The sequence below is a fragment of the Macaca mulatta genome, chromosome 1 (assembly GCF_049350105.2).
Source record: "Macaca mulatta isolate MMU2019108-1 chromosome 1, T2T-MMU8v2.0, whole genome shotgun sequence".
Taxonomy (NCBI): Eukaryota; Metazoa; Chordata; class Mammalia; order Primates; family Cercopithecidae; genus Macaca; species Macaca mulatta.
The window spans coordinates 37576975-37600848 of NC_133406.1; the positions used below are offsets into that span (position 1 = coordinate 37576975).

The following is a 23874-nucleotide window of genomic DNA, read 5'->3' on the forward strand; positions in this document are numbered from 1 at the left end:
CAGCTCTGGTGGAAAGTGGCACGAGATCTCTGATGATGCCTTACCTGCCAGCCTGCCCACCGCAGGGCATCAACAGCTTAATTAATGTCTGAACAGCTTCCAAGGCTTTCAAATAGGAGGCCTTGGATAGTCCAGAGCAGCAAGGCTGCTACAGTTATGGTGAGGGCCCTCCCCTGGGCTCAGGCCTGGCTCCAATCCAATTAGTTTTCTTCCAGATTAGAGAAGCCAAATTCGAATCTCTGTCTCTGTATCACCAGCTGTAAATAATATGTACCCTTCCACCAGAATGGCATCTAGAAAAGCAGTTTCCTCTGTAGCCATTAAGAATAATTATGAAATGCCTTTGAAAGCTGAAATGCCAAGGATTGTCCCTGGAACAAGATACCTCTGAGCTGGGGGTGGGGGCGGCCAAGTTTCAAACAGAACTGTGAGCCAGAACACAGCTTAATTACCCCAGCAGCATCCATCCGGGAAGTAAGGCCGTGGCTCCACCAGGAACGTCCAGCTCTAACTCCATGTGACCTTTCTGTTACTCAAGCCCAGTGCAACGCCCCCTGGACTCAGGGTTTCCACACCTAATAGAAGTCCCTTCCTAAACTGTTACCACATAGGGTCAGGGCCCCCCAGGCCCCGGGTTTAGCTGAGACCAGGTTGGTCTCTGGACAGTGTGGTGAACCAACAGCTACTGCCACGTCATTGAAAAGTGGCAGCAGAGAGACTGCATGTCAATCATCCCTTTGAAATAAAAGGCCTTCCTGGCAGGGACATGGCGCTATCCTTGGCCCTAAGGTGTGTAATTGAAAATATTCAAACAGGGCATTCTGTTCCTTTGGCTGAACCAGGTGAGCAGCCCTCAGTGGGAAGCTGTGGGCAAATTAGTGTGGCAGCAGGAACCGTCATTCACAGGCTGATGTTTTTCTCACAGTGAGCATGGGGCACAGGGGTACAGCCGCTGCCCAGCCCCCAGGGGAGGGGTTGACACTGGTACAGCAGCCAGGGCAGGATGACCAGTTGACAGCCAGGGCCTGATATCTGGGCTTTCTGACTCTGCCTGGAAGAGGCTGGGCACAGCAGGGATGAAGGAGGTGGCCCAGGCCCAGCAGGTCAGAGGCTCCTCAGCACCACCCCATGTCACGCAGCACACGCAGCCTGGATGCCTCAGGTGAGAGTCACCATCTCCTGAACTGCCTGGCTGGCTGTGGGAGGGGCGCTGGGAGGGCCCTCGCTGCGCTCCTCAGCCTTCCCCTGTCTCCAGACGGCAGCACCTGGCAGGGCCAGTCTGGTAGTCATCTGTCCACAGACCAACACGGTGGCCTCCCCCGGCACAGCCTTTCCTGCCTCTCCTGAGGAACCTGCAGCTCAGTTTTGGCCAGGGGAGACTCAGTGCCCAGTCCATAGGCCAAGTGGCTTGAGCTGGCAGGTCCCTGCTCTGAGGTCCTATGCAGCAGCTCTCAAATAGTTTCTTACTGTGACCAACTGTAAGCAGTACACATTTTTACATTGTGATCCCAAAGTTGGTATGTATCTATTATCACTAGAACACAAGTTTCAGATTAATTCTTACTGAGTGCAGTTAAACTGTGATATTTTCTGTTCTTTTTTTTTTAATACGGCTGTGATTAAATACATTGATTTGACAGCTCATTACAAGGTTGTTTCTAGTGTTTGGAAAACACTACTCAAACAGATTCCAATCTCCAGAGATTCGGGGCCATGAAGAGCCTGGGTGCCCTTGGGCATCGTGGCCAGATCCTTAGGTAGCAGAGCTGCCCTGGGGACCGCTGGTGGGCAGAGACATAGCCCTGTTGCCCTGCCTGCTGCCCCCTGGGGGCTGGAGCCTGTCCTTGCACTCTGCCCATGAAGAGCTGAAAGGCCAGGGCAGCTGAAAGGCGAGGGCCCGTGTGAAGCAGGGGGAGGAGAGAGTGCTTTTGGTATGGGGACAGGCCCACACACAAGAGTCTGGCCTCCCCCAGTGGCATGTGTGACTGACCTGCCTCTGGCCGCTTGCCAACATGAGCAAACAGTGAGCTTCTACCAGCCCAGCCTGTTTAGTAAACACCTGGGCCTGAAGGGCAGGCTGGCTGTGTCAGGTCCCCATCAGGCTGGAGCCAGAGTCCAACTGGAAGGAAACAAAGGTATGCAAGAGGGAGGGGCTGGTTGGCTGCAGGTTCTGACTGGAGCTTGGTGACCTAGAGGCTGGAACTTCCGAGTCAAGGGGCTTCTCCGTGGGCCTCAGGAGTGCCCTTCAGTGGGAATAGAATGGGACTTTTGATGGCCAAAGGCCTGGCCAGAACAAGGGGTACACAGCACAGCAGCATAGGGGTGGGGAAGGGCGGATCTTCCCTCTTCAAGGCTCTGAGGAGATCAGTGATGTTTCAAATCCTGGCCTCACTGCTTACTGTATGTGGCTTGGAAAGTCACTTATCAGTGCCCCAGCCGTGGACCCCAGTTTCCTTGTCTGTAAACATGGGGTGATAACATCCACCTAAGAGGACCGTTGCCAAGTGTGAAGTGAGGTCTTCCATATGGAAGTGCCACCACACCACGCTGGTGTGATTTGGACTTCAGTAAAAGTTTGCTTCCTTCCTGTTGTCCCATCTCCCTCCTGGGCCACCCATGGGGCTGCTGGTAGCTGCTCTGTGGCCGCTGCTGGACTGTGTGGCAGTCCATCTGTCTGTCAGCAGCCACTGCGGGCATGCTTGCTGGGTGCCCAGCACCGCACTCACCACTGCAGGCGAGGCCAGGAGCGTGAGATCCCCAGAGCCCATGGCCAGTGAGAGGCAGCCGCAACAGGTTCCCAGGGAATGCCACAGGAGTTTGCTGGGCTCACGGGACTCTTTCACTCGTCAGAAAGGAGTTCGTGTAGGAGGGGACCTCAGCTTGGTATTGGGGTTTGGCTAGGAGAGAGGAGTGTAGGTGGGCCTCACAGGCAAGAAGGTGAGAGCCAAGGCCCTGTGTGGGCAGGGTGAGGTGGCGTGTTGAGGAGACTTGTCCAGCTGGGCAGAGGCTCATGTTGAGGGATGAGGCAGAGCTGGGGGAGGAGGGAGCCCAGAAATGGCAGGTCCTTGAATGCAGGTTTGGGAGCGGGGACGCCCTGTGAGGGTACAGAATCTGGGCTGTTACCTTTTGTGGCTTTTGCTAGAAGGGGAGATGTCGGGGAGGAAGGCAGGACTCCAGGATGTCTCCTGTCTCTCTCTGGAAAAAGGAGGTGGGCCCCTTTCTCAGCAGTCAGCTGCTGTTGTGGGGTCTTCTCCAAGGATCATCCACAGTGTTGGAAGTGGTTAAGGTGGATCCTCATGGGCTTACCATAAATATCTGGAGGCTAGACCATTTTCCTTAAAACATGTTATAAAAGCTGGAATTGAAAGTCATCGGTGTCACCCCTGGGAAGTGTGCTTTCTCTTGAGCTCTTTTGACCCCAAGAAAGCAGTCACTCCGTAGTTTCGTGAAGACCAGCCGGGTGTTGCCTGGTTTTCTGCCATTAGGGAGCGGCTGGAGGTCTTCCAGAAGCTCCTGTGTAAAGTGATGAAAGAAAAGGGATGGGTGATGACTGCTCCTGAGGAAAGAAACACACTCCCGAAGTCTTAATTGTCTGCTTCCAGGGAGCCGTGGTGGTTTCCCTTGGGCAGGGCACACACCTCCATGGTTGACTTAATAAGGATACATTTTCATCAGAGGACAAAAATGTGCCCTGACTTGATTTCCACATGAGCTTCCAGGGTGATCAAAGGGCAGAGATTCTCTGTTCAGCTGAACAGATGTCTGTTGAGAGATGCCAGACAGTGTGGAGCTTGCAGAGATAAATAAAATGTCATCCTGCCTCCTGGTCAAAGGTGGGTGCATGGGTGGGTAGTGGATTCAGGTTGAAGTTCATTGCAGCTGGAGTGGTGGGAATGGAGGACAGTGTGAGGTTAGTTTGGGTTTGGAGTCTGGACGGCCTTGAATGCAGTGAGTTTGGACATTATTCATTGACAGTGGGGAGTCATGGAAGAGATTTGAGGAGGAGCAAAATGTTCAGAACTGTGCGTTAGAAAACTAACCTTAGTAGCAGTGAGGAAGATGGCTGGAGAATGAAAAGATTGAGTACACTAAAACTTCTGAGAGCATTAAAGGTGGAGACTGATGTGGTGACCCAAAAATACATCATCGTCTGTCAGGCCTGGTCTAGACAAGGCAGGTGGAGGAGAGGACTTTTGAAGAGGTAACACGGAGGTCGAATTCACAGAACTTGTCAGCTAACTGGATGACAGGTTTTTGAAGAGGGGGATGGTGTGGGTGGCAGGGAGGAGGACCGGTCGCTGGGTGAGGTAAACACAGGTGGCAAAGCAGGTTGGGAGAGGGGTGACTCAGTCTTGGGGATGGTGGGGAAGGGGATGCATCCTGACACCTGGGTGGAGGCCACCAGAAAGAACCAGGAGTCTAGGACAGGGGAGCACTGAGATGCAGAGGGTTTAGCTGGCAAATCATTTGGACAAACAAAGTCATTGGCTTTGGCAAGGGACAAATGATAGGTTTGTTCATTGATCCCTTTATCCACTCATTCATTTAGAAACAAGATTGAGCAACTTCTTTGTGACATTGCTTTCAACCGCTTTTTAAACAGAGGAGTGTCAGGACCTGACGTGTGGCTGTAGGAGAGACCGGGGTAGGAGATGGGGGTGGGCAGTGGGCACAGGAGAGCAGTCGAAAGTGAAGCTAGGACCAGGGCAATGGTGGCCAAGTAGGGCTGGTCAGTGTCAAGCCAACCAGGGAAGGGTGGCAACATGAAGGCAATGAGGGAGAGCAACCACGAAATGTGGCACGAAAGATGACGAATGCTCGCCATGGGAGGACAAAGCAGGCAGTAATAACACTACCACAGAGAGGCCGGGAGGGTGGGGAGAGATCACTACAGTGGCTGAAGAGAAAGTCACCACAGAGCTTCCTTAGAATGGCTTCAGCTAAGGGTCGTGGGGATTGCGAGAGAGCAGTCCAAGGAGCAAGGGCAGACACTGTTCCAGGAACGTTGGCAGCATGGGGACACGGGAAGGAAATGCGGTTGCTGGAGAAGGAAGGAGGGCCTTTCTTCATCCCCATCCTCCTTCCCTTCCCATCCTTTCCTTTTTTAAGGTTTAGACTAGAAGGATTCTAATCTCTTTGTAGGCCTAGGGGGGGCTGTGGTAGAAAAGAGGAATGATGTGAGGTGGCTAGGAAGAAGTTCCTGAGGAGCGTGAGGCGTGGGAGCCAGAGCTTGGAGGAGACATTGGCCTGGGAGGTGGGTGCGAAGCTTCCGAGGACAGAGGGAACAGCTGAGGTGCAGCAGGGCCTTCCCTTCAGCCTGCATCCTGGGGAGAGGCTCTTGGGGTCCCTGCACCCCCCTGGGCCACTCTGGCTGACCGAGCTTCCTGGTCAGACTCCAAGCTGCATGTGGTTGCTGGGATCTTGAGAGGTTGCCTTTTTAAAATTTTTTTATTTTTTGAGACAGAGTTTCTCTCTGTCACCCAGGCTGGAGTGCAGTGGCGTGATCTCAGCTCACTGTAACCTCCACCTCCCAGGTTCAAGCAATTCTCCTGCCTCAGCCTCCCGAATAGCTGGGATACAGGTGCATGTCACCTCATTTGGCTAATTTTTGTATTTTTAGTAGAGACAGGGTTTTACCATGCTGGCCAGGCTGGTCTCAAACTCCTGACCTCAAGTGATCCACCCACCTCGGCCTCCCAAAGTGCTGGGATTACAGGTGTGAGCCCCCACACCCAGCCTGGAGAGGCTGCCTTTTGGTGGAAGTAATGCAAGCCCCTTTTAATGTGGGCACCTGCTCAGATGTGAGTGACCTGATGGTTGATGACAAAAAATGACCGTATTACTTTTCAGAGGTAAAAATAACAGCTGTAGCTGTGGGAAAGCCACCCAGTTCAAGGCTTCATGATGTCAGTGTTGTTCTTGTGTGTAGAAACCAGTCAAAGTGTAACCTGTCTGTAAATAAACAAGAGCACCATCATTATGAATAACTGCAGCACAACATCTCCCTCGGGTTTCTTTTTTATTTTATTTTATTTATTTTTATTTTTATTTATTTATTTTTTTGAGATGGAGTCTCGCTCTGTCGCCCAGGCTGGAGTACAGTGACCGGATCTCAGCTCACTGCAAGCTCCGCCTCCCCGGTTTATGCCATTCTCCTGCCTCAGTCTCCCAAGTAGCTGGGACTACAGGTGCCCGCCACCTCGCCCGGCTAGTTTTTTGTTTGTTTGTTTGTTTGTTTTGTATTTGTTAGTAGAGATGGGGTTTCACTGTGTTAGCCAGGATGGTCTCGATCTCCTGACCTCGTGATCCGCCTGTCTCGGCCTCCCAAAGTGCTGGGATTACAGGCTTGAGCCACCGTGCCCGGCTTATTTTTAATTTTTAACTTTTTGTAGAGATGGGGGCTCACTGTGTTGCCTAGGGTGGTCTTGAACTCCAGGGTTCAAGTGATCCTCCCTCCTAGGTCTCCCAAAGTGCTGGGAATACAGGTGTGAGCCACTGCACCTGACCTGGTTTATTATTTGTCGGCAAACCAAACCTCAAATAGATGTATCTTCAATTTTGTTTATGAAAAAGTATCAGTCCATAAATACTGTAACTTACATTATCAATATCTCATAATCAAGGAAATTTATGATCATTTTCATAAGTATTAGAATAACAATTGTATTAGGCAAATAAAATTAAATAACTGTAAAGAACACTATTTAAATATGTGTGGTATGTATAAGTGGATGGTTTTCATCCACGATAAAAGTTTGTATTAATGTTTTGAAAAGAGAGAGTAAAGCAGTGAGCAGGAGTAAGGGGCCAGGGGAGGTCACAGGGAGCAGAAGGTTGCAGGTGGGGAGAGACAGGTGGCTCCTCTGCAGCCTTTGTTCCTCATGTGGGAGAGGGTAGCAGGTGGCTTCCAGATTTTCTGCCTACAAATGGCTGTAACAAACAAGTCCTAGCTGATCATGGTTCCTAGTGTTTAAAAGGTATGAAGGAGGGAAGAGGATGCTGGTGGTGGGTGATGATGTTGCAGTTAACGTTTACCGGTTCCTTCTTGTATGCACCAGGTACTGTGCTAAGCATTTTAGGTGTGTGGTCATGGAATCCTCACAAGTCTTCAAGGTAGATGGCGTCATCCTCATTTCAAAGATGAGAATGCGAAGGTTCGGAGCAGTTGATGCATTGCCTGAGGTCACACAGCAAGAGAAAATCAGAACCAGTCCTTGAACCAGGTCTGCCGGAGCTCAGGGCCTGTTCTCAGCCACCAGCTTAGGATAAGGCCAAACAGCTCTATCCCAAGGAGGGAGAAGGAAACCAGTGTTTGGCTGTTGGAGGCAGAAGCCCAAGGTAGTGAAAAGTGGCCCTGAGGCTAGGGTCCCACAGGAAGAAGCCTCTTCCCAGCCAGGGAGAGCAGGCTCTCCCCTAGGCAGTTCAGTGGCCGGCTTCCAGGACAACTCAATTGTGTTCCCTCCTGAATCGGAAGAGCGCAGGCAAAAGCCTTGGCAGCTGTGTTGCCGCCTGGGCAGAAGCCCAGATTGCCAGGAGTCAGGCTCTGTTCTCTCTGTCCTCGTGCCCCAAGGAGGTGACAGACTAGGCTTGGGATGTCATGTACGTGGGAAAAGAGGACAAAGTGATGTGTTAAATCAGCTAGTCTGTAGCAAGGCATGTTTTCCAGGGACTCAGGCTCTCCCTTCAAGAGGATCTGTTCTGGAGATCCCTTCCTTGATTGTGTCTGCTGTGCCGGGCTGGGACTTCTCAGTGGACAGACACATCAGCCTCTAAGCCCCTTTTCCCAAGTAAGGAGCAAGGGCACATTGACATAGAAGCAAGCTGACGTTTCCCAAGGGATGTAGGAAGTGCCTGCACTTCATATTTTCAGATGGGTCTGCAAAGGAAAACAGCAATGGTACTTCATCACTCATCCATACGATAAGTATTTGTCAATAATTACATGCTAGGTACTGTGCTGCCTCAGCCTCCTGAGTAGCTGGGATACAGGTGCATGTCACCACGTTTGGCCAGAAATGGCCCTCGTGGAGAAAAGTGTATGAGCTGCTGCCCACAGGATCCCTGGATGCTTCCGAGGGGTGGATGGGAGGGTAACGGGAGGGAGCCAGTGTCCAGCTCCTAGAGCAACCTCCCCCCAACTCACCATTTTACAGATGAAGCAACAGGCTCGGCTGGGCACAGTGGCTCACGCCTGTAATCCCAACACTTTGGGAGGCTGAGGCGGGCGGATCACTTGAGGTCAGGAGTTCGAGATCAGCCTTGCCAGTGTGGTGAAACCCCATCTCTAGTAAAAATACAAAAAAAAAAAAAATTAGGCGTGGTGGCAGGCACCTGTGGTCCCAGCTACTCGGGAAGCTGTGGCAGGAGAATCCCTTGAATCCAGGAGGCGGAGGTTGCAGTCAGCCAACATCATGCCACTGCACTCCAGCCTGAGTGACAGAGCAAGACTCTGTCACCAAAAAAAAAAAAAAGAAACAGTCTCAACAACATTAAGTGATTTGCCCAACTACCGCATTGAATAAGTAGGCAGATTTTCAGAGCAGTAAGTGGCTGCACTCTTGGCCACTATCTATCACTGATGCCCGCCTGTGTGTTTGCTTCCAGTTCTTCAAGGCCTTTTCCAAGAACGGCTCGGGAGCAGTATTTCCAGGTGGGTGCCCGACTCTGGTTGTCCTGTTAGCATCTTCCTCCCCCAACCTCCCTCTTCGCCTGGGTTTCTATTGGGGTGGAGAAAGCCCTGGCAGTCGGCAGGGTCGAGGGTGAGGTGCTCCCCACGGGAAGTCTAACTTGTGTCTTCCTAAAACTGTCCTCTCAGTCAGCCTTAGGGAAAGGCAGGTTGAAGAAGCCCTTCAGGTTGGACGTATCCAGGGCCCTAGGGTCGGGGCAAGGGCCCCATATTCCCAGAAGAGCTCTCTCACAATGGGGTTGGTACCCAGAGACCAGACCAGAGCCCTTGGGGAATGTCCTGATGGCTCCCAGTTCTGAGAGATTCTTTCCTGTCTGAGCGATGGGTGTCCTTGCACTGCTTGGGGCCACAGGGGGACCCCTCAAGCCCCATTCTTCTAGCACAGGGAAGGACTGATGCCTCGTTTGTCTCTGTCAGAGCTGGCTGTGCCCTCAGCCCTTTGTTTCTGAGAGTGAAGGTGGTAAGTGTGCTGTGGAAGCAGCTCTGCTTTCCTGACACCCCGCTCACGCCTGTTTTCATTTACAGTGGCTGGTGCTGACGTGCAGACGCTGCGGGAGAGGCTCATTGACGCCCTGGAGTCCCATCATGACACGTGGCCCCCAGCCTGTCCGCCACTGGAGCCTGCCAAGTACTTTGGGCTGGGGCAGGTTTAGTGCATAGTGGGCCAGGATTCCAGGCCTAGGAGTGAGAGGGTGGTGGGAATAGCAGGGCGGGGACCCCAGTTTATTCTTTTTGCTGCCTTTGCCTGTGGGGCCCCCACCCCAGTCTGCTGGAGCTACTCCAGAACCAAGTGGCAGCTGATGGCTGGTGGTGGGCTTCCTATCGCGCAGGTCCTACTGAAGAGCCCTGTTTTCCTGGGGCTGACTGATGGGTGCAAGGATCCATCCCACAGGTGGGAAGGAAAAGATGGGTGGGGTTTCTCCAGGTTGTACCTGCTGTTGTTTCTTGCCTCCTGCCCTCAAAATGTTTGGCGGACGCAGCAGATTTTCACATGCTCTATTCCCAGAAAGGCCACTGAGAGTCAGAATGGCATGAGGAGGAAAAAGGAGATCAAATATTTTGAGGGAAATGGAGGGGAGGTGGAGAGAAGGTGGTTATGCCTGGAGCATGGGGGTGGCCCCTGACTCTGTACGGCAGAGCGTGGGGTGCAGTGGCTGGTGCTCTGTATCTGTCAACCAGGCAAACTTCCCAGCTTGCCGCTTTTCCAGGAAAATGAAGACAGTAAGGTGCATGGGGTCTTGCCCATACTCTCCCAAAGAAGGAGGCAGCTAGATTAAAAACACTAGGCCCCCCACTTCTGGATCAGAACTCAAGATAGGATAATGTGCACCTCAGAGGACTCTTGCCAAGAAGGAACAAATCCATGCCCAGTCTTGAACACAGTGGAGGCCCCAGGTGCTAAGAAGGCCTCACGAGGCCGCTGTTGGTGCACAGAGGCTCTCTTAAAATTTTGTGTGCAGGTGCTCTCAGAGACATGGCCCTGCTGAGAGATTGTGTTTCCAAGTGTCAGTTGGGGTTGAATCCAACTCACAATGACTCTTTTGTCATCTTTTCCAATTTTCCATCCTCCAGAGGGCCTTCGGGGGACCCTGGATGCAGCATAGTCTTCATGTGGTTTGGGGTTCTGCAGCCAGACCCCGTCTCTCCAGAAAACACCCATGTCGGCCTGTGTCCTGGCCCTTGCTGCTTCCATTTCTCAATGACTGTGTCTCCATCTCCCTCCTTCCACACACATGTGCATCCCTCATGGCACATCTTCAATGGGGTATCTCAAAAGCAACAGATCAAGCAAACCTACCGAGGTCTCTCAAAGTGATCCTTTTTTTTTTTGAAGACAGAATCTCGCTCTGTTGCCCAGGCCAGGAGTGCAGCGGCGTGATCTCAGCTCGCTGCAACTTCCACCTCCTGGGTTCAAGCGATTCTGCTGCCTCAGCCTCCCGAGTAGCTGGGACTACAGGTGCCTGCCACCAAGCCTGGCTAATTTTTTGTATTTTTAGTAGGGATGGGGTTTCACCATGTTGCCCAGGGTGGTCTCAAACTCCTGAGCTCAGGCAATCCTCCTGCCTCGGCCTCCTAAAGTACTAGGATTACAGGCGTGAGCCACCACACCCAGCCCAAAGCTATCCTTTTAAAGAACTTTAGGAAGGAGGCAGAGATGTGTGATGAAAGGTGAGCTGCCCCTTTCAGAAGTCTGAGGGTGGGAGTGGGGAAAGGGGTACTGGCCCACATGTAGGTCGTGCTCTTCTGCCAGCTTAGGGAAGCGGTCTGAAAGGCTGGCTACCTGATGCCACCCTAAAGGTTCAGTGCCTCCTTCCCTCCACCCTAGTGGGGTGCACTCAGGTGATCACCTGTCTGTCATATCCATTTGGACTGTCACTGGCTGGGCTCCAGCATCAGTGCCATATTTTCATTTGTTTTGTTTTGTTTTGGAAACTGGGCCTCAGTTTCCTCATCTTAAAATAAGGAGATTGGGTTAGATATATAGATGGCTCCTAAGGTCTACTGAACCCAAGGCTTTCTGATTCTTTCATTCCTTTTTAATGCCTGCTTTAGGAACGAAAGAGCACATCTCCCACTTGGTCGTGACTTGTCACAGTTTAGACTTACAGCTGTTGGGTTCTAATACCCCCAGCTCTCAGGGGACCAATAAAAACCACATCCAGTCAGCCTGGGCCTGCCCCAGCACATAGAGACAATTGGTCTCAAAGCAGCCCTTCCCAGTCCCCCTCCCCACAGGGCCTCCTACCCACTCCTGACTTTTTTTTTTTTTTTTTTTTTTTTTTGAGAAGGAGTTTTGCTCTTGTAGCCCAGGCTGGAGTGCAGTGGTACAATCTCAGCTCACTGCAACCTCCACCCCCAGGGTTCAAGTGATTCTCCTGCCTCAGCCTCCTGAGTAGCTGGGATTACAGGTGCCCGCCACCACACCGGCTAATTTTTGTATTGTTAGTAGAGACGGGGTTGCACCATGTTGGCCAGACTGGTCTCGAACTCTAGACCTCAGGTGATCCACCCGCCTCAGCCTCCCAAAGTGTTGGGATTACAGGTGTGAGCCCCCGCACCCGGCCCACTCCTGACTCTTAAAAGAGACAGGAAGCAAAAACAAAACCAAGCACCCAAGGTAGGTCAGATGAAGAGCCAGGGTTAGATAACAAGGGCAACATCCTTTAGGACTAAAGGTTTGGTTGACTCCCTTGGAGGGCCCTGTGTGGAAGCGGAGGAGGGTGGGATGGCCGTACCAGCAGCACTGCATCACCAGCCGGCGTTGCCAGCGGTTTTGTCTTATTTCTGCTGGCTGTGCAGAGTGACTGCCAGAGTTGTCTCTTGCAGGCTGGAGGAGATTGATGGATTCTTTGCGAGAAACAAGGAAGAGTACCTGGCCCTGATCTTTGAAAAGGGAGGCTCCTACCTGGGTAGAGAGGTGAGCTGCCCTGAAGTTCCCTGCAATTCCTGGATAGCCATGGAGAGAGAGCCCCAGTTTGGGAACAGGGCTTTTCCTGCCAATTCTAGGGTGTTGGCTGCCTGGGTCTTTTAGCCTGGCATTGGCCTGACCCCTGCTGGGAGCCATGGGAAGTGCAGGGGCTGGACCTTTGCATTTAAAAACCTTTCTGTTTATTCTTATCTCCTTCATGGAAACCAAATGTAACACCTGCTGTTATTGAGCATTGGACCAGATTCCTGACACACATAGCTGCTAATCCCCAAAATTAATGAAGGTGATCAAATAGAATGCCCAAGATCACACAGCTAGTAAGTTGGTAGAAGAAGGCTTTGAACCAGGTCCGTCTGGCTCCAAAGCCAATGTTGTTTCCACAATGTCCCACCCCATGGGATTGGAGTGAAATATTTGGGAGGGAGGGAGCATTAGCGATGCACTAGCGCCACCGGAGGAAATGGGGTCCTTCACCCAGGTGCTGCTCTGTCTCATGTGGGGTGTCTGTGAGCCAGCTCCCCGGCGCTTCCGGCTGCAGTGCCCTGTCTAGAGAGTGGGGATGATGACGTTTCTTCATAGTATTGTTGAGAGAGTCAAATGCAGCAGTTTATGTAAAGGGCCTGGATTGCAGCTGACACATAGGAGGTACTTTATAAAGATCCATTCCCCTCGCCTAACGCAGAGAGCTCACCATTCTGCCATTGGTTCATGGACTTCTCCATAGTCCACTTGTGAGCTTTTCCCAGCTGCAAAGGTGGGATGTGCCAGTGCACGGGAGATGCTCCAAGGCAGTGCAGGGAGACAGGCATGAGAGTAGGCATGAAATTAAACTGCCCTGTCGGCCTGAGTGATTTTGCTGCTGAAACTCATCAAGCACAGCTGAGAGTCTGAGCGGAAGCCAGATGCTGTCTCCAGGCCTCTCAGCCCTGAGAGGGGAGGCACAGGGGTTGGGGAGGGGAAAGACAGCTTGGCTGAGTGCCTGTCCCTCTAGGGTCCCAGTTCATGCCTGGGGTCATACATGTTACGTAGAGGTGATACATTGTGGTTGGAATCAGGTCTTCTCCCTCCCCTCCCACCACAGTCCCTTGAGTACCTACAGGCAGGGGTCCCAGTGGTTGGAGCCAAGTGCCCCATGTCCACACAGGGGTGCTCAGCGTGGGACCAGTGACTAAGGGCCCAGGTTCTGGAGCCACACTAAGCTGGGATTTGTAGCACAGTTCAGACATAGGCAAGCTATGTGAGCTGGAGGCATGGTTTCACTTCTAAGCCTCCGTTTCTCCGGCTACAAGATAGGAGCTTTATTTATTTACTTTGATTTTTTTGAGATGAAGTTTCACTCTTGTTGCCCAGGCTAGAATGCAATGGCACTGTCTTGGCTCACTGCAACCTCCACCTCCCAGGTTCAAGCATTTTTCCTTCCTCAGCCTCCCAAGTAACTGGGATTACAGGCATGTGCCACCATACTTTGCTAATTTTGTATTTTCAGTAGAGACAGGGTTTCATTTTGGTCAGACTGGTTCTCAAACTCCTGACCTCAGGTCATCTGCCCACCTCGGCCTCCCTAAGTGCTGGGATTACAGATGTGAGCCACTGAGCCCAACTAGAGCTTTATTTTTATTATTTTGAGACAGAGTCTCGCTCTGTCGCCCAGGCTGGAGTGCAGTGGCGTGATCTCGGCTCACTGCAAGCTCTGCCTCCTGGGTTCACGCCATTCTCCTGCCTCAGCCTCCCAAGTAGCTGGGACTACAGGCGTCCACCACCACGCCAGGCTAATTTTTTTGTATTTTTAGTAGAGATGGGGTTTCACCGTGTTGGTGAGGATGGTCTTGATCTCCTGACCTCGTGATCTGCCCGCCTCAGCCTCCCAAAGTGCTGGGATTACAGGTGTGAGCCACCAAGCCCGGCCTGGGAGCTTTATTTTTAAGTAAACACTTAACGTACCTACTATATGCTAGTCACTGTTACAGCATTTTAGTAAAGTTAACCCCTTCCGTTCTCAGAACAGCCCCCCCGAAGCTGGTGGTATTATTATTGTTGTTGTTATTATTTTGCAAGTAAGGAAATTGGGTCAGGGAGTGGTTCGGTGCAGTGGCGCCAGGATTCCAATGCAGGCGACCGTAGCGTACGGCGCCGCATCTCTTAGTCTCCTGAGAATAGCTGCTATTTCAGTGTTTCTCTGAAGATAAATGAGGCGATCTGTGTGGATACTACATGATACCTACACAATACGTGTTAGCTAGTGCTTTCTCTTATTTCTTTCTAAAAAAAAATAATGATGACTGAGAAGTGTATTTTTCTAATTTGGAGTCTAGATAGGAAGCGTTATAAATATAAGAATAAAGGCTAGTGGGCGCCACCTGCTCCATGGTGAGGCGTGAGAGGTCAGTAATAGAAGCTCGTGCCTGCCATTTGCAGATGGCCTGTCTGATTATGCTCAGAACTTCTCTTCCCATTCCTAATGTGGAGACATTGTCATTCTCAACAAGGTCTCTTGTTGCCTTCAGAGAGCCCCACGTTAAGAAGCGTTTTCAGATCTTATAACTATACACATTGACCAAAGGGCCCCTCTGACTGCTGCACATACTGGGCTCAGAGTTAGCCTGCTGTTTAGAAGTTTACCCAGTTCCAAAGGTTTATTTTGTTTGTATCCTAACCATGAAATTTGTTACCATATGTATTTGGATGCAATAAAATCACAGTTCTTTAAACATCTGTGACTCAAGCTTCCATAAGGAAGACTGCTCTTGCCCCCACCAATTGATATTTCAAACAAACAATGATTACTAATTTCTAAAGGGATATTTTCCTTTTAGAAAAATGTTATGAGAAGGCCCTGGGGAATCCTGGACATCAGAGAGCAGTCAGATCTTGGGGTGTGAAGGTCTTAAGGACAAGAACGTGCTGGCTCAGTACAAAAAACAAACAAGAATTAAAATGAAACCACATTTTATTGTGCTTTTTACAAATTGCTCTCATTAGAAGGAAAATGCTACCCAGTTGGGACTGTGGTAGGAGATTAAAGCGTGTGTGCTGTGCACAGCTCCAAGGCCTCCCCTCCTGGGCGGTGGTTGGCACTTGTTACTTGCCGGCTAGCTGCCGTTGATGGCGAGTGTCTCTCGTGCATCACTGTGGCCCACTGTTTGCAGGTTTAGAGTCTGGAAGGAGCACAGCTGCCATCTGGGTGCCTTCACAGAGCTGAGACTCAGCCCTGGCTCCCTCCACCCAGTGGCCTGGCCCCCAGATGTCCTGCTGTCCCTGCAGGTGGCTCTGGACCTGTCCCAGCACAAAGGCGTGGTGGTGCGCAGGGTGCTGAACACAGAAGCCGATGTGGTGAGAAAGTTTGGTGTCACTGACTTCCCCTCTTGCTATTTGCTGTTCCGGAACGGCTCTGTCTCCCGAGTCCCCGTGTGAGTATCCTGTCTCCTGGTGTCCCCTCTCCTCCCTCCCTGTGCTCATCCTTCCTTCTTGCCCAGAGGGACTGCCCACCTTTCACAGTGGCTGACATGTTCTTTCTGAGGAGCCCCCTGCAGGAGAAACTGCAGTCTGCTGTCTGCGGGGCCAGCGCCTCCACCATCAGGAGCCTGGGCCTGGAACCCTGACCCTGCTCCGCAGCTCAGAGACCTCAGAGGCCTCAGCTCGCCCCATGCAGTGTTGTCTGCACCCCCATTATGTCCCCACCACAGCCCTGGCCCTCTTCCCCACCCTCTTCTGTTTGCAGGCAGACTCATTGGCAGGCTACAGGCCCGGCAAGCACTCAAATATGCTTGACCCTCCCTTTCTTTGGTTTTCTAATTGCAGAAAAGTTCATTAGCAGCCAGACAATAGCGGGTTCCAAAATGCCGAGAGAAAACAATCAGGCCAGCCTCAGCCCCTCTGCCAGGCTCCCACTGCTGAATGGCCCGTTAATGGCACCAGATGGTGCCTTGGTGCCCTCCCTGGGCAGATGATTGATGTCAGCCAGGCCCTGCAGGCAGGAGCGTTGGGCCAGGGAGGCAAGGCTTGCCTGTGGTGCCTGGTGAGGTGCTCCTCGGGGCCCTCAGTGCTAACCCACATGGTGCCAGGCAGGATGGCCACTCAGCCTCACCCTGGCCCAAATCACCTGCTAGAGGGCCCAGGAGGCACGATGCCACCGAGGACAGGGAGGTGCTCACTTTCCGGGTGGGCCCAGAAAGTGCCAGTGCTGGTGGGGAGAGAAGGCATTGTCTCCTCTCTCAGAGTTGGTGGAGGGGAAAATTGTTTGTGACGATGCTGCCTCCCAAGCCATCTGCTCACTGAGAAACCCTGGGCCAGGATGGAGTGGAAGGAAGCTGTGCGTCCCATGCCAGCTCCCCCGGGGCGGCCCTCATGCTGCTGCTGGGCCTGGCGTCTCTCTCTGCAGGGGCCCTAGCTGTGGGTGAGAGAATATGTGCTCAGGAGGTATCTTGTGCCCTAGAGGACTCCTCCCTGTTGGAAAAAAGAAAGAAACCAAAAGGACTGTAAAAAGATTTAGAGAATTCTGAAGGCTGTTTGTCATTGTTGGTACCTGTTTTTTTTAAAAATCGCGTATCAAACTCCCTGGACTTCTTAGGGGGTAATGTCACTCACAGTACCACAGGGCGGGCTTATGGAAGGGCAGCTGCCAGTTTGAACCTCGGGGTCCATGGGGAAGGGAGTCACACCCCGCCATTCCTGTCCGTGGGCACCAGGCTGTCCTGTGCCTTTTCATGCCCTGCCTGGAGCCAGAGGGCCACTGGGGGAATTCTCAGGCCCAATTGCCTTACCAGGTGAGGTTTGACATCAGACGGGTGTCAAAGAGGCTTTCCAGAGCAGGTACAGTGATTAGAAAGGGTAAAGTGAGGCCTGGGTGCCATCTTCTGGCCTCACGGAGGACAAGATGGAATCTAGTTCATATATTTAATAAACCTTCTGTCTGATGAGCCACCCTGCTTCCTCTTCTGACCTTGATTAGCTCTAATCTTGTTCTCTGCACTCACTGCCTCTCCTCCCTGGTTCTGTGCCCTCAGGCTCATGGAGTCCAGGTCCTTTTATACCGCTTACCTGCAGAGGCTCTCTGGACTCACCAGGGAGGCTGCCCAGACCACAGTTGCACCAACCACTGCTAACAAGATAGCTCCCACTGTTTGGAAATTTGCAGATCGGTAAGGCCACGCCTGGTTCTCCTCACATCTTCTCCCTCCTCTGTCACAGACCACCACACCTTCATACCCACACCCTCTTGCTCATTCTTCTTCCTTGTCATACGCTTAGTGTGTACATTCTGAGCCAGGCTGTCCCCCACCCTGGGGGCTGGCCCTGCTCAGGGGCCTTCGATGTGTGGGAGCGGCATTTAGCTGCGGTCCCACTGGTGTCTGTTGCGGGACTGGGGCTGACTGTGATGAATGCTGGCTGGCACTGCCAGCCATCCTTCACGAGGGAATGAACACCTGCCATGCCCATGCTCCTTCAGCTTAACTCTACTCCCAGACAGGGAATCTGCATGGAAGGACACTCTGAGGCCTCCAGACCAGCTTCCCATCCGAGCAGTTATTTCTGCAGTAAATATCTTTGAGTACTCACTGTGTGCTAGGCACTGTGGATGCAGATATGTACAGGCAGATGCAGTCCCTGCTTGTGCAGACCCTACGGCATCCCTTCTAGGCAGGCACCCAACCTCACTTGAATGCCTGTGGTGTCAGTGAGCTCACTGCCTTTTCAGGTCTCCTGTGTGTGTCCACAGTCGTAAGCATGAGAGCGCCCCTCTTCTCTCTGAGGCCTCTTGGCTCTTCTGTTGTGGTTGGGCAGTAGGACAGAGCTGTAGACCTCCTGCACTGGTACCAGCTGCATACCAGGTAGAAACATCTGGCCAGGTTTCTCAGAGCTGGTCAGGACGGTGCCCCTCACAAGGGGATGCATGAGACAGTGGGGGAAAGGTGATGGCAAGAAGGACTTTGCATCTTAGCATGAGGGACTTTAAGCGTGGAAAGTGCCAAATGGAGAGACTTTTAGTAGATCAAGGGAGAAGGAGAGATTGAGAGGTGGTGTGATCATTACGATCATTCCGTCGTTATGAATGATCATTGTAATCATTCAATCATTACGATTATGCAAACCATTGACGTACTTGTAATAGCTTGGGCTGGTGTATGTGGCAGGCTGTGTGCTGGGCACCTTCCATGTGTTACCTCATTCAGTCATGGGGCCACTTCTGGAGGCAGGGCACATGAATGGAGAGGTAAACTGAGGCCCAAGGACACCAAAGTGGAGCACAGAGGAGACCTTGCCCTGAGGGAGAGCATAGGCAGCCACAGTGCATACCCTGTGAGTTGACCTTATTGGCTCTTTCCAACCTCAGGAGGTAGCAGGGGCAGGAGCGAGTCATGTGTTTTACAGCGAGGTGACTGAGGCCCAGGAAAGTCAACTGAGTTGCCCAAGCTCACAGAACTAGCTCATGGTCAAACTGAGGCCAGAACCCAGGTCTCAAGAGACAGGGGAGGAGGCAGCCAACTTTCCTGGCCCCTGCCATCCGAACCCTGAGCCTGGACCCCAGCATGATGGGCCTGGGGCGGAGCAGCCAGCATGGAGCCTCTGTCCCTTCCCTGAGGGCTGCGGAGAGGCGTGAGATGGGCCCATCTGAGACATGAGGTCTGGCAGCTGTGAGCACATCAGCCCTGAAAGAAACACAGGCCCTGCTTTCCCTGCTGCCCCCAGCCCCCATTTCCCAGCCTTGGTGGGCAGCTAAACCCTGGTCTTTCAGAGAGGGCCCAGTTTTTCCAGACCATGTCGTGTGTTTGAACCTGCTGGTCTGACTGTGTCTAGTGGGCTTGGCTCAGAGCTGTCCTGAGGAGTGAGTTGCTGGGGCGCTGGCTGTGGGCTTGTAGAGAGAAAACTCCTACTCCCTGCCAGGAGCTGCGGAGAGTTGTTTACATTTGTGTTTGTATTTGATCCTCTCAGCAACTTACCTGTGAGCGGTGTGTTATTGTTCATATCTTACAGATGAGGAATTGAGGCTCAGAAAAATTAGGTTATTTACCCAAGGTCACACAGCACATTTCTGGCAGAAACCAGTGGTAACTTACAAGACTGTGACCATCAGCAGTGCCCCTCCTCTTCTCTCCCTTTAGCCCTGGATGCTCCTTGCAGCCCCTGCACCATGGTTAATACCCCTTTCTTTCTCTACCTCCCTCTGGGTCCTCAGCTCCAAGATCTACATGGCTGACCTGGAATCTGCACTGCACTACATCCTGCGGATAGAGGTGGGCAGGTTCCCGGTCCTGGAAGGGCAGCGCCTGGTGGCCCTGAAAAAGTTTGTAGCAGTGCTGGCCAAGGTGAGCAGGGCCATGGCCTCCCTTGTCTGTGCAATTCCACAGATGGTCAGTGTGCATTCCTGTAAGCTGGGTACCCCGTCAGCCCCTCCCTCCAGAAGCCCATAGTCTGGCTGGACACCTGGACCCACAGCTCTCCCTGTCCACCGAAGGTGCTACCCTCCAGCCTCAGCCATACCCCACACCAGTCGCACACTGCCAAGGACAACCCTGCCGCATGCAGCAGTGTGGGTGGGACACAGGGCCCGTGCTTCCCACCTGGGGATATTTCCAGCTGATTCGGCAACTGTGGCTCTGCCTACCTGAGTCCTCAGTCAGAGCCCCAGTGTGGCTTCCCACCCCTTGCCGTGGTCAGTGGAAAAGCAGGACCCCGAGGACACCCTAGCGAAGGAGAGGATGCTCTTCTGATACTCCTTGCTTTCCTCCCAGTCTGACCCGATCTCTGGCCCTGGCCATGCCTGCCTTATTCCTTTATAGTTTCCCTGGGAAGGTGGCTACTCCACGAAGGGTAGCTCCTATTTATTGAGGACCTGATGTTTGTCTAGGATTTAATCCTCTTAACTACTTTGTGAGGTGGGCAGTTTATTTTGTCCACCCCGATTTAAGAGGCCCAGGGAGCTCAAGTGCCATGCCTTCATTCTGCCAGCCCGGAGGTGTTCTGGTCAGGCCTTGAGCCTGTGCTCCTCCCTCTCAAGGTGAGAGGTGGCTGCCACTCCCTCTCTGCCCCCTTCCCTTTGGTTCCAGATCCTGGCCAGTGCGTCCTTGCTGGAAACCCGGGACTCTGCTGCTCAGTACTGCTGAGTCAGATGTGGCTCTGGGCACTTCGGGTTTGGCTGTGGGCTCAGCCTTCCTTGGCCCTGGGGCCCGGATCTGAGCCCGCCCTCCTCAGTACGGGTCTGCAGGAAGCTGGGGCTGCCCTCGGGGTGATTTGTGTCTCTCCTTGGGAACTTTCTGCCAGCCTGATCCCTTCTTCGCACCTCCTTGTCCTGACCCCCTGGCTTGGTCGCATGCATGCACGGTGACACAGAGGGCCTGACAGGGACGTTTCAGCCTAAGGTAGGACCATCATTTGCCCCTCACAGAAGTCCCATGCAGAACGAGCTCTTGTTCTTCAGTCCATTGGCATAATAAAGACCTTTCCTCCAAGGCTGAGAGCTGTTTGGTCTTCACAGTGCAGAGACCTGGGGTTGTCAACCTAGAGACTCAGAGGGGAAAAGTCCAGAACGGTCCCATGTACGGTCCCTCCTCCTGACCCATGAAGGAGAGCCCCCAGCATGCTTTCCCAGCATGCCTCAGACACCCCACCACCCTATCCAGTACCCTCCAAAGGGGTCACCCCAGGAAGATCGGCTTGTGTACTGCTCACATCTCTCAGCTGTGCTCACACTTGCTACTTTCTTTGTCCCCAGTGGGGCTGTTTGCAGCCAGTATGGGGGGAAAGAATGAGATACAGGTCCCTGAGCTGGGTAGAGGCTTAAGCATCACCCTCTCCGTGCTTGCTGAGTCTCCGCCTTCAGCAAGGGCTGGGAATGAGCTTGAGATGAAGATGCCTGCCCTGCCAGAGCTAGGGCCCTGAGAGAGGGCAGGGCTGGCAGTGGGGTGTAGGACAGAGGGAAGCCGGGGATGCCCAGCAGTAGCAGTAGAGGCACCTGGGGCACGGGCCTGGAGACCCTCTGTTTGGGTTTTGCCCGCACATCCTCTGGGGTCTGCAGAGTATTCTGGTCCTTGCCTTGCTTGGGTAGCTTCTTCCTGAATAGTAGTATCCTAGCAGCTACCATTTCTTCAGCCCTGCCGGTGCCTGCAGTGCTCTTTGTATATTAGCTCCTCATTCTGTTTCTCAGAGCAGACTCCACAGCATGGCTTCTAGTATGATCTCCGTTTCATAGAAGGTGAAACAAAGCCCCAGAGAGCTAAAGCACCTTGCCAGGGTCCTCCAGCTGGTGAGGGGCTGGGCAGGGAGCCACACCCACTCGCATCCAGCCCATGCCAGTTACCACCGAGTGCCCGGTGCTCACAGGCCCAAACGCCTAAGGATGCGAGCGCACACTCTGCTGGCTCCCCCGGCGAGCTGCCAGCCCTGCAGGTGCCCGGTCAGTCAGGAGGCCCTCTGCATGTCCTGGCGGTGCCCTTCCACCCTGCCTGTCCCAGCCCGTGCTCCCCCCTGTGAGCAGCTGGCGGGAGCGGCCACTGGGTGGCGTGTGGGCGCCAGAGTTTCCGTGCTCCCAGTTGTCCAGAGCTCCTTAATTCATCCTTCCTTCTGGCACTGTCGCCTTAGAAGGGGAAGTTTCCAAGTCGGGATGATGGCGAAGGTCAGTGAGAAGTGCTGACTTCAAGCTATAAATTTGTGCGTGAGTCCCAGAGGCCCGTGTGGGCTCACCAGGAGGGCACGTGTGAAAGCATGGTCTTTTCCGGCCACTTCTCACTCTGGGGGAAGGTGTCCAGCCCAATGTGTGATAGGACTATTTAATGGCTTTCTCAGAGGAATGGCTCTGTTAGCAGGTTTTCCTGTTCAGTTACCATTCATATCGCCAGTACCCTTCTCCGCTCAAATGTTTGTCTTCGCTGCAAGTTTCTCAGGGTCCTCATCCCCTCAGCCAGCCTTGTGGTTTTATCTGACCAGCTCGTTACTGTGCCCCTCTTTTTCCTGCCCTCCTCCCCTTGTGCTGTGCATGTGCACGCAGACACACACACACACACACACGCACACATACACACATACGTCCTCCTTCTGGGAGTCCTTGTGGTTTTAAAGTGCTGATACTAATCAGATTTGAGTTGACTTATTGTCAGAGTAGCTTTTCATGCTCCTCAGAGACCACTGGGAGTTACCATCAAGATCTGGATCTTGGCTGTGAGCCCCTGGCCTGGCTGGTCCTCACTGGCAGCCCATGGAATCCAAATGAAAGGTCTCGTGCCCACCTAGCCCAGCTGGCCAGTCAGTTGGCAAGTCAGCTGTATCCAAGGACCACCCAAAGACAGGACTGTGTGGCCCAGGGCTCCCAGCAGCCCTGGCAAGGGGCACAAGTGCTCCCGCCTTCCTCCCAGTGGTGGCACATGGTTGGGGGATGCTGCACAGGAGCCTGCGGTGTGAGAGAGGGAGACTTCCAGGACCCCACCCCACTTAGAGTGAGCACCTTCCCTTCCCCATCTTCTAGCCTTACCAGGTGTCCCAGAGCAAAGGTAGTACAGAAGTCACATTTGTGTCTTAGTTAGAATGTTTTCCTGGTGGTTTTGGAACTTTCCACAATCCCCCCCACTCCCTGCCCCTCCAGCCTGCTTCTGCATAGCTTCCTACCATCTGCAGGACGGGGAACGTGGGGAATTTCTTTTCACTCTCCAGCTTCTGCTTGTTCCTCCCCACAGTATTTCCCTGGCCGGCCCTTAGTCCAGAACTTCCTGCACTCCGTGAATGAATGGCTCAAGAGGCAGAAGAGAAATAAAATTCCCTACAGTTTCTTTAAAACTGTCCTGGATGACAGGAAAGAGGTGAGTATGGGAAGCAAATAAAGATGTCTCCATCCTTCATATTTATGAGAGTGCAAGGGGTTAAAAAAACCTCCTTTGCCAGTTTGCACCAGGGAGTCAGTGGTCTTGGTTGGGTCCTTCCATTAATAATTAATAAATGACTATTGATTGAGCTGTCTATGCATACATCTCATTTAATCTTCATAACGTTAGTGGAAGGTAGATATTCTCCCCATTTAGCAGATGAAGAAACAGTAGTTTGAAGAGGTTAAGCAACTTGTCTGGGATCATGCAGCCAGTAAGTGTTTGGGCTGGGATGAAAACTTGGTGAGACACCTGTGCTGCCTCTTAGCGTGTGGTGCTGCTCAGCATGGCCTCCCTGGCCCTCTCCAGGGTACCTTCTGGGCTCCTGCTCATGCTGCTGTTTGCAAAAGTGGGTCACTGCAGCCAGCAAAGGTGTAAATCCTTACAGACTTGTAGGGTGTCAAATCTCGAAGAGACCTCAGAAATAACCCCCTTGTTTTACAGCTGGGGAAGTTGAGGCTAGAACGGGATGCAACTTGATCTGGGTCACAGCTTTTTAGGTGTGCTGCTGCTTCAGTGGGTGGAGCTGGTGAAAGGGAAATGCCACCTTTGAGGTGATAGACTGAGGGACCTCATTTGTCTTAGGGCTCTGTCTCCTAGAAGCTTCTCTCTCTGCCTCTCGCATCCTTTTCATTCTCCATATGTGCACTCACACTTGTGTGTCCCTTAGGGTGCTGTTCTCGCCAAGAAGGTGAACTGGATTGGCTGCCAGGGGAGTGAGCCACATTTCCGGGGCTTTCCCTGCTCCCTGTGGGTCCTCTTCCACTTCTTGACTGTGCAGGCAGCTCGGCAAAATGTAGATCACTCACAGGAAGCAGGTACGTCCAGGGCCTGTTCACCCCACTGTGCCTCCGACCCTGCTCTGTTCGACCCTCCAAGGGGAGAGGCAGCAGGGCATCTCCCTTGAA

At 52.8% G+C, this 23874-nt stretch overlaps 1 protein-coding gene across 3 annotated transcripts in view; it reads left to right on the plus strand.

Annotated features, from left to right (window-relative positions):
* Positions 1–23874, plus strand: part of QSOX1 (quiescin sulfhydryl oxidase 1) — a 44349-nt gene that overhangs the window by 13111 nt on the left and 7364 nt on the right. For all 3 annotated transcript variants that reach the window (XM_078001065.1, XM_001111489.5, XM_015122547.3), the window contains exons 3-10: positions 8605–8650; positions 9212–9314; positions 12014–12104; positions 15378–15523; positions 17120–17254; positions 19291–19420; positions 22781–22903; positions 23637–23784. In XM_078001065.1, the coding sequence (XP_077857191.1) occupies positions 8605–8650; positions 9212–9314; positions 12014–12104; positions 15378–15523; positions 17120–17254; positions 19291–19420; positions 22781–22903; positions 23637–23784 (922 nt within the window). The remainder of the gene's footprint in view (positions 1–8604; positions 8651–9211; positions 9315–12013; positions 12105–15377; positions 15524–17119; positions 17255–19290; positions 19421–22780; positions 22904–23636; positions 23785–23874) is intronic.